This window comes from Rhagoletis pomonella, unplaced genomic scaffold, assembly GCF_013731165.1.
Source record: "Rhagoletis pomonella isolate Grant_MI unplaced genomic scaffold, Rhpom_1.0 Rhpom_scaffold_00002, whole genome shotgun sequence".
NCBI lineage: Eukaryota > Metazoa > Arthropoda > Insecta > Diptera > Tephritidae > Rhagoletis > Rhagoletis pomonella.
The window spans coordinates 84,182,747-84,192,054 of NW_023458556.1; the positions used below are offsets into that span (position 1 = coordinate 84,182,747).

General features: G+C 40.0%; 1 protein-coding gene across 1 annotated transcript in view; it reads left to right on the forward strand.

The window, feature by feature from the left end:
* LOC118734128 (cholecystokinin receptor-like) overlaps positions 1–8,958 on the forward strand; it is a 37,433-nt gene extending 28,475 nt beyond the window's left edge. Inside the window, exons 3-4 of the mRNA XM_036463840.1 lie at positions 8,133–8,203; positions 8,256–8,958. Of these exons, the coding sequence (XP_036319733.1) occupies positions 8,133–8,203; positions 8,256–8,622 (438 nt within the window). The 3' untranslated portion in view covers positions 8,623–8,958. The remainder of the gene's footprint in view (positions 1–8,132; positions 8,204–8,255) is intronic.
* Positions 8,959–9,308: the final 350 nt, after the last annotated feature.

Genomic DNA, 9,308 nt, shown 5'->3' on the forward strand with positions numbered 1-9,308 from the left:
ATCCTTAATTTTAGCGGTTGAATTTCAACCGCTGGGCGAACACTAGTAGTTATAATTTCATTCTGCGGCATGTCTGCGCACTTTTTCAGTATATCGATTTATATAATATACACCACTATTCTGCAACTCTTTCGTATTCGGATTTTGTTACGAATCCAAGAAATAGTATGCTGCAATCCGAATCGTATCTTCGAACTTTCGAAATTCGGAACAATGGCATGCGCAAAAACGAACGAACAAGAAATTGGCAGCTTTTTTGCGTAATTTTGTACGAAAACAATTCTGTGTCGGAAGCGAGATAAAAGACGTAAATCGATGTGTGTTTGCAGGAAATATTAATGGTATTCTTTTAAACAAACAAATTTGCCTTTCGCAAATATGTATATTTTTATCCACTGCTTCATATGAACAAGCAAAAAATTATGTTTGTTGCCCCTTATCGAGAAACGTGGGTCCGGTTTAGTTAATGTACAATGATTTTCGGTTGTTGTGTCCAAACGCATAGCCCGAACCCAAAAACTTTAACATACACGTGTAATCAAAAGATTCACATTTTTTTAAGATAAATATTTCAAATTTTCTACCACTAGCTTATTAATAAACTCGGTTTGCACTATGCACTTTTTTGCAAATTTCGACGTGGGTTCTGCGCAAAAATACTGTGGACGGCGTAGCCGGAGTGATATGCACAAGAAATGTTGTATACTTTTGACATGCGGAAGCCCCTCTTCCCCGCAACACAAAAAGGAGAATTCTACTTAGTAAGGGTTATAATCCCTAAGCGCGGCCGAAGGCAGAAGCAAGCGCAACAGGTGATGGACCTAACAAAGTGCATGTTTTCAATGGCTTGGAAGAAGCTGTTATTGCATTAACTGGATTGAGAACCAGTTCTTCAGGCATAGGAGGAGTAATGGCTTGTGGTTCAGGAATTCGACCAGAAGCTGACATAGATGCATCCATGGTTACTATGCCCGACAGCTCCGCATATCTTTTTGAATTCATTTCCATCGCGCTTTTACCCTGCTGCTACAATTGCAAATACAATAGAATCCATCGTTTCCTTCAAAATATGTAGAATCAAATAATTTTAACATTAATAAGCATTTGATGAATGTTTTTTTTTAATTCCTTTCCACTTTGTTTTCCTTCATACAGCTGTCTACGAAAAACAACTAATTTTTCGTTTTTCGTAACGTAGCTATGAATTACGAATTACGAAAATTTGGGCTCTAGAATAAGGGTGATAACCTGGTTGGTGAAATATGCACGAAATTCGCGAGGTAGACGAAAACCAAATATAACAAGTGCAAACTAAGTGTAAAACAAACAAGAAAGTAATATTGTTATTGTCTTAGTTGTTTGCTCAGTTACTATTTATTTATATAGTTATATATATATTTTTTTTTACCCTACATACAGCATAGCTATTAGGTTCATAATTATATTATCAAAAGTAGGCTAAATACTGTTATTTATTTATTTACTGTTATTTTAAAAGCGAAATTTTTAGTGCTTGCAGGTATCAAAAATATATGTATACATTTATATAGATACATATCCGCACAGATTTATAAAACTAAATTTTGGTTTATTAACTTTTATAATAACAGCTTAGGGCCAGTTTTGCAGTGCCAGTTTAAACTTAGATCACGTAAACTACGTTTAAATTGAAGAGCTGGCTGACATTGATTGGCTAAAATTAGTTTAAACCAACCAGCTCGAGCGTTGGAACTACATTCTCACGACAGCCAGTTCTACGTACCGGAATGACTCGGGTTTTACCCGACCAAGGGCTGTTGTTTCGGCGATCTAACCCCGTTTAGGTCGGCGAAGCCACCTCCGAGTTTGCTCAGGTCTCTCAGGTCTCACGACTCACAGGCAACGGACCACTGCGTACGTGGCCCCTTGCTGCACCAATCGTATTGCCTCCACGGCACAACAGAGTCCGCCTTAGCAACACAAACAACCACCGCACCACAACACAATACAATAGACAATACCACAGACACAACAGACCAAATTACAGATACAACTGCACCACCACCCACACGCCACCGCCAACAACACCTAGTTCCTCCGACAATCTGCACGGTATGCCAGTCCAGGATATTCCGTAATGTGACATCAGTCAAGTGCAACACATGCCTTGGCTGGTGTCTCTTTAGGGTATGCTCAAGACTGCGCACCACGCGAGATTGGACGAGCGACTATGAGGGCCCATGCTGTGCCGCTCGGTCGCAACCCCCAGCTGCGACGCCGACCACTAACACCACAGGGCAACAGCCTCAGCAGCAGCAAGCACAGCATGTGGCGGCACGGCAACACACATCACTAACACCCTGGTTTAATCCTGCCTTGTATGAAAATGTATATAGCAGGGGTGGGCAAGGCCGAGGCCGAAAAGAGCCACATATAAGTTCTAAATGCTACAAAGAGCCACAAAAAAAAGAACAAGAAAAACAAAAATTTTATTTTTAAATAAAATTATTATTAGAAAGGAAAAACATTAATTTTATTATTATTCTATTGTACGTGAAATAGATATAAAAGAAAATTCAAAAGATCCCTTTGGCGAGATTTTCAAAATCTGGTTTTAGGTCAGTTAAAGCCGTTGGTAACAATTCTGTTAAATGTTGGATAATCAATAGGTACGTTCCTTTAAAATCTCCAGTAAAAAATGTCCAACAGCGAAATTCCGGCGTAATGTCATCTGTTATCTCACAAGAGAAAAATATCCAAAATAGTACGCGAACAGAAAATTTGCAGAAACTTGCAAATTAGATGAACAGCTGATAGAAATATTGTTTACATTCAAAAAAATTTAAAACTTAAGAAAACAAATCTCGAAGTCTTATCCTGACACAGTTCACGGACTAAACGAATAATTTCTTACTTCTTATAAGTTTAGTTAGTCGCATTTTACTATTTTAACTTCCAAACCATCAAATTCAATTTAGGGAGTTGCGTAAATTCCAACCAGCAGTTTTTGATCAGCTGTTTTCTTGTAGGCAAATTGCTGTTGGCAAAAATTTTTCCAGCAGAAACTAGCAGATTTCCCTCAAATGAAATGTCATTTTGTCAATGTTATTGTGGCTTGTTAACATTTTATTTTTAATATTTTTATTGAGCTTTGTACCACGATTGTTAATGTCATTTTGCTCTCTCAATTTCCCTACTTTGCAAGTTTTTTGCATACGCGAACACAAAAAGCTGATAATTTTTATAACTTTCAATAATTAGCAGGTACGCGAAAGCAACTAATTGTGAACGGTATTTTTACTTTACGAATTCCATTGTAGAGTACAAAGACTCACAGTTATACGTTGTACCAAAAACATCTACTTTTCTTCTTTTGCTTTTCTTAAAAAGGAGGATTTCGGATATTGTAAATGCATCCTCAATTATGTAACATAAAAAAGCGTTTATGAAGTATGCCAACGTACATTTAAATAATTTCAAAGCGGCAAATCCTTTTTCAATATCTGTTTTTAAATCTAGTGCAATATTTTCTTTAGCCATGGATCTAGCTGAGCTCTAGCTGAGATCCCTTTCTTTTTTAAACACCTAGGATATCACTGACCAATAAAAAGGACCCTGAATGACCGCAAACCTCAAAGCTTTACACATTTTTGTATGTGATTTTTAAAAAGAACGATCCAAAATTAGCCGGTATACATATTGAAAATTTTTTAGAACCAGTGGTTGAATTTTTGTACTGAAAGGGTTAACCCTAAAAGTATAATCTACGTCTGCGAGGCGTATACGGAATGGGTTTTTTTTTAATTTTGACACAAAATTTACTTTTTATTTTGTTGTTTTAAATAAATGTGGTTATAGTTTTTATTAATAAAACTATGTTTTATTATTAGTCAAACTCACAACTTCAATATTCTTTAAAAAATAAGGCAGGACTAAGTATATTTTAGCTCACAGGTTATCTTTTAAGTACATAAGCCTCTACGGCGTATGTTAAGGCTTTACGTTACTCCCAAATAGATTAGGCTTCTAGGTTTAAGAAAGCTTTAGTTTGAAAGTGTGATATTAAATGCTTTTCGCCATAAAGGGCGCCAATTTTCAATAATTATTGCGTTTCAGATTAAGACTAATACCAGATATTGTGAAAGGTTGGACTATACCTTAAAGATGACGGTTTTCTCATGACCCACTGCACGAAGCTTAGAGTAGAGTAATGTCTTTTAAGAACTTAAAAATTATCCTGGGTTATCAGGTGTCTAGCAATACAAGATTAATTGTTGTCTTTCACGAAGTTCTTTAAATAAATTTTGAGCTAAGTACTCGCCCGTATTTCGAGGTTACTACTAGTTTTAATAAATTGTTAGTTTAATTTCCTATAAAATTTACCTTTAGGTTTATGCATTTTAAGAATACATCGAAAATTTGTTTTAAAGAATCAATGTGAAATAGTTGCAGAAACGATTAGCCGGTTTGCTGAGCAACCGAGACGTCTGCTTTTTAAATAATTTTTGTAAAACAAATTGGCAAGTACATATCGTCTCCCGCATGCCAGAAACAGAATGTTTAAAGATGAAAATTTTGGGATTTTTTTATATGTCGGGCCCCGCCCTAAATTCGATCCTGGCGACGCCCACGTCTTTGGCATTCAAGCCTGTCAAACTATCGTAGGGGAACACAATTGGTTGAGCAGATAGACGATTCGACATTCAGAACAATGAAGGACGACGCACCCACAAGGGTTATGGGCAGCTGCTGCAGCTCGCCAGACCTAACAATAGTCAGCGCTGGTCTGATAAACAGCGTATCATGGCGACCTATTCTGACTCTAGCATCAGACCATCTGCCTATAATCATCTCGATTGATAAACCAGCCGACTTTGCTTCTGCGGATCACCGAACCTATGTCAACTTTTCTAAAGCTGATTGGAAAGGCTTCGCGGATGTTGCTGAAAGCGCCTTCACTGCACTACCCATACCAACACGTTCGCGTAGGTGAACGTAAGTTCCGCAGGGTTGTCACCGCTGCTGCAGCCCGCTTCATCCAAGCGGGATGCATCTCGGACCCTCGTCTGAATTTTCCTGCAGAAGCGGCTGTCCTAGCCGATCCCGGAAATCCCGGCGTTAGGGATCTCAACTCGGAGGACCTGCAACATCGCCTCTGGTGTGAGTAAGGTTTGGTCAACCGTGAGGTCATTGTCCAACCCGACGAGACGTGGCGACAGAGTTGAAATAGACTTTGGTGAACCCGCTTCGTCGGACCCGGAGCGATGCGCGAGCTATTTTAGCTGGCAGTTCATCCTGCATCCTCCAGTGGATAAAGCCGAACGTCGAGTGACCAGAAGGCTGAACAAACTGCCAAAACCAAGTGCACCTCTTGTTTTCACCCGCGGTGAGGTAAGGGTAGCCATCGGGAAGGCGAAAGCCTCCAAAGCCATTGGACCCGACGGAATATGCATGATGATGCTGAAAATTTTGGGCCCTACGGGAGTAGCGTACCTAACGGAGGTCCTCAACTTGTCAATGGCCACTCTCGTCATTCCAGACATCTGGAAGATGGGGAGAGTGGTCCCACTGCTCAAACCGGGGAAACCAGCCAACAAAAGAGAGTCTTATCGTCCGATAACACTCCTTTCCCGGTATCGAAGACACTAGGGGCCTTGCTACTTGCACAGCAGCACTTAACGCCATAAATACCCAGATAACTCGTGGCCTAAATCGAAAGCGGCCCTGTGAGAGAACCATTCTAGTATCGCTGGACCTGTCTAAGGCGTTCGACACTGTCAGCCATTCAACGCTACTAGAAGACATAGAGGCCTCCTCTCTCCCACAGGGACTAAAACGGTGGTCGGCGAATTATCTGAGTGGTCGTCACTCGTCGGTAACTTTTAGAGACAAATCGAGGAAACCGAGGAAAATAAAGCAGGGGGTTGCAAAGGGTGGGGTCCTTTCCCCATTACTGTTTAACTTTTATAGTTCAAAGCTTCCTCAACCTCGTCTCTTATGCCGACGATTGCTCGATCATGGCATCAGGGGATGGAATTGATGACTTGTGCGCGAAAGTAAACGGTTATATCGCCGAGCTTTCTCGCTCCTTCACTGCACGGAGCCTAACCCTCTCCCCTACAAAATCCTCAGCCACACTTTTTACCACCTGGACGAAGGAGGTCAGACTCCAACTGGGAATTCACGTCGATGATACATCAATTCCGACGGTGAACAACTCCGAAGATACTCGGAGTAACATTCGATAGTCTGCTCTCCTTCTCCGCGCATACAACCGCAATTGTCAACAAAGTACAAAGCCGCAACAAGGTCCTCAAGTCGCTAGCCGGAAGCACCTAGGGCAAAGACAAAGGATCGTTGCTGGAAACATACAAGGCAATTGGCCAGCCAGGCAAGCTGCAGACTTGCAAGAACACGGCACTTAGGACAGCGACAGGATGCCTCCTGATGTCGCCGCAACACCACCTGCACGAGGAGGCCCACATGCTCCCAGTTAAGAAGCATAACATACAGCTCTGCAGGCAGTTCCTGGTTGGGAGCCACAGATATGGCCATCCAAACAGGCAACTCCTTGCAGAAGAGCCTTCGCCCAGGCACGTCAGGAGGCATCTATACGAACTGACGGACGAAGTCCAGAGGTTCATCAAACAACCTCTGGACCCGACAGCCTATCGACAGGCCTTTAAAGGCATTCACAGAGAGGCAGTCTCGAGTTAGGTAGACTCCCGAACTGTGAATGCCGTTCTGGGCACACAACTTAGTCTGCCACGGGAGACTCGGACCACAATAGCCCAACTATGCTCTGGTTACTGCAGCAGGTTGAACTCATACCTGAGCAGATTAAGCGAAGATATTCCAAATGAATGCCCGGCATGCTGAGAGTCGCCCCATGACTCACAGCATCTCTTCGCATGTCCTCTAAACCCCACCACGCTAACGCCCCTGCCCCTGTGGACAGACCCCGTCGAGGCTGCACGCTTCCTAGGGCTGCCATTAGTGGAGCTTGACGACAACGACTGAGGGACTAACCGATCTGGGCGGGGTTGTTGTAGCCGCTACAACAACAACAACAACAGCGTTGGAACTAAATTTACACCACAGCCCGGCACTGGAAAGCTGGCCCTTAGAATGGCGTTATTTATTTGTTCAATGAATTATAGGGTGTATGAGAAACCGTGAAGATTGTTATTGCATATTTTTAGTGTTAATTGTAATCATTGTTATTGTTTATAGTTTGTTATTTCTATGCATGAAAGGCATGTGCAGTGAATACAAATAATGATAGCGATGATATTTTTAACTCACAGTTACGGGTAGACGGAGAATGACAAAATGCCCCCAACACTCCACAAATATTTCATCCAAGATTCAGAGATAATATCCCACGCTTTGTTGCCTACCTATGTGTGTTCAATTGCCAGAAGAAGTCCTGGAAGCACGAAATAAAGCATTAAAAATAAAAAAGACAATGATGCTTCCTTTTTGATGAACAATTAACAAAACACTTATTATTACATTGCTTGGCAACGTGGGTGAATTAATCAGCTCTATGAAGAAATCTTTTGAGAGTAGTACTTCCGTAAAGGGATGATGCTGGTGATGAAAATAGTGATGAAGATAATGATGAGGATAATTATGATAGTGATAGTGATAATATTTAGTTTGTAATTGATGATGATTATGATTTTAACAAATTATCGTTAATAATAAAAATTATTTCTTTATTTATTATTTAAAAACTAAAGTTTCACTTTTTTCACTCTTCGGTAATGCCATAAAAACCTTCATAAATAAAAAATATCCTACTAAACTAATTATACAAATACATCAAAATATTTTAAATTAAATGTAGGTATGAATTGATCTCCAGTTTCAGGGTCGATTACCCCACTGTGCAGCGGCCGCACCCAGGCGGGCATCGGTAAACCTCAGATTGTATTTCTGCCATGAAAAAGCTTCTTTTAAAATCCATTTGCGGTTCAGAGGCGGCGTAAAACTGTTGGTCCCTTCATTTGTGTAACAACGTCAAGACGCACACCACAAATTGGATGAGAAGCTCGGTCAAAGCGCCAAAATATCATTATTAAATAATAAGAGAAAATATGTATTATAATAAATAAATAAATAATAATAAATTTCTTACATAATTTCAGATGACAGAGAACCAAACCGAACCGCCTAAGGTAGATGTGGCTCCTGAAAGCGATATGAAGAAAACTCAAAAGTAAGCTAAAAACAAAAGAGAAACAGAAATTATATCTTCATAATTATTTCAGTCAACAAGGCTTTATCACATATCCATCTCTAAAAACATCGTCCAACAGAATATCACCTAGGAAAACCCAATATGTTTCTATGGGAAACACATCTAACGCCTCTACCATATACCCTGGAAGAATGAGCCAAAAGGATCGACGATTATTAAAAATGATATTAGTTATTTTTATATCTTTTCTTTTCTGTCATTTGCCTATAACTATCACAAAAATTTGGAAGGGCGCCACAGTGTTTCATATTGTTAATATAAGTGGATATTTACTTATTTATTTAACAACCTGTATAAATCCCCTCATATATGTCTTCATGTCCAATGAATACAGACAAGCATATTGGAATTTACTGCGATGTCGACAGAAAGCATGAATCGCCAATGCTATCCAGTTTTGGTATAACTTATGGTTAATTTACAAGAGTTTTACATATACACATGTGTTTTGCATATACATACACATTTTTTTAAGCATCAATTCACTTCACCATTGTCAAAAACACATTCTTAATTCAAAGATACTCCAACTATAAGTAAGTACATACATATCCAGGGCTGCCAATTTAGCTCTTTTCCCGTCAAATCTGGCTTTTTCGAAGTCCATTTAGCGGCAGGAAATTAGAAATTGCGGGGAGGGGGAAATCCAGCTTTTTGAGAAATTTTTTGACGGATTTTTAGCTTTTTCCCTTATACAATATAGTACATACATAAGCCCAAAATACAATAGCGCAGTGGCAGTGTTTCTAAAAAAACAGCTGATTTCGAAAAACTGTCACTGCCACTGCGTTATTATATTTTGGGCTATATGTATTTAAAGTTACCAAATAATTTCGATACAATCAAAAGAGATAAACGGCCCTATTGTGGTTGTCGACGTCGACGTTGATGCAATTTTTTCATCTAACTGCGGTTTCGCTGAACACTGTAGTTTTGCGAGGAACACATTTCCGCAAAAATACTGTGGTCAGCGTCGACTTCGACAAGCGTAATAGGGCCGAATAGGTTTCCAGTGGGCAATGTTTTACGTACATCGCTCGAGGAAATATGATATCATAGAAAA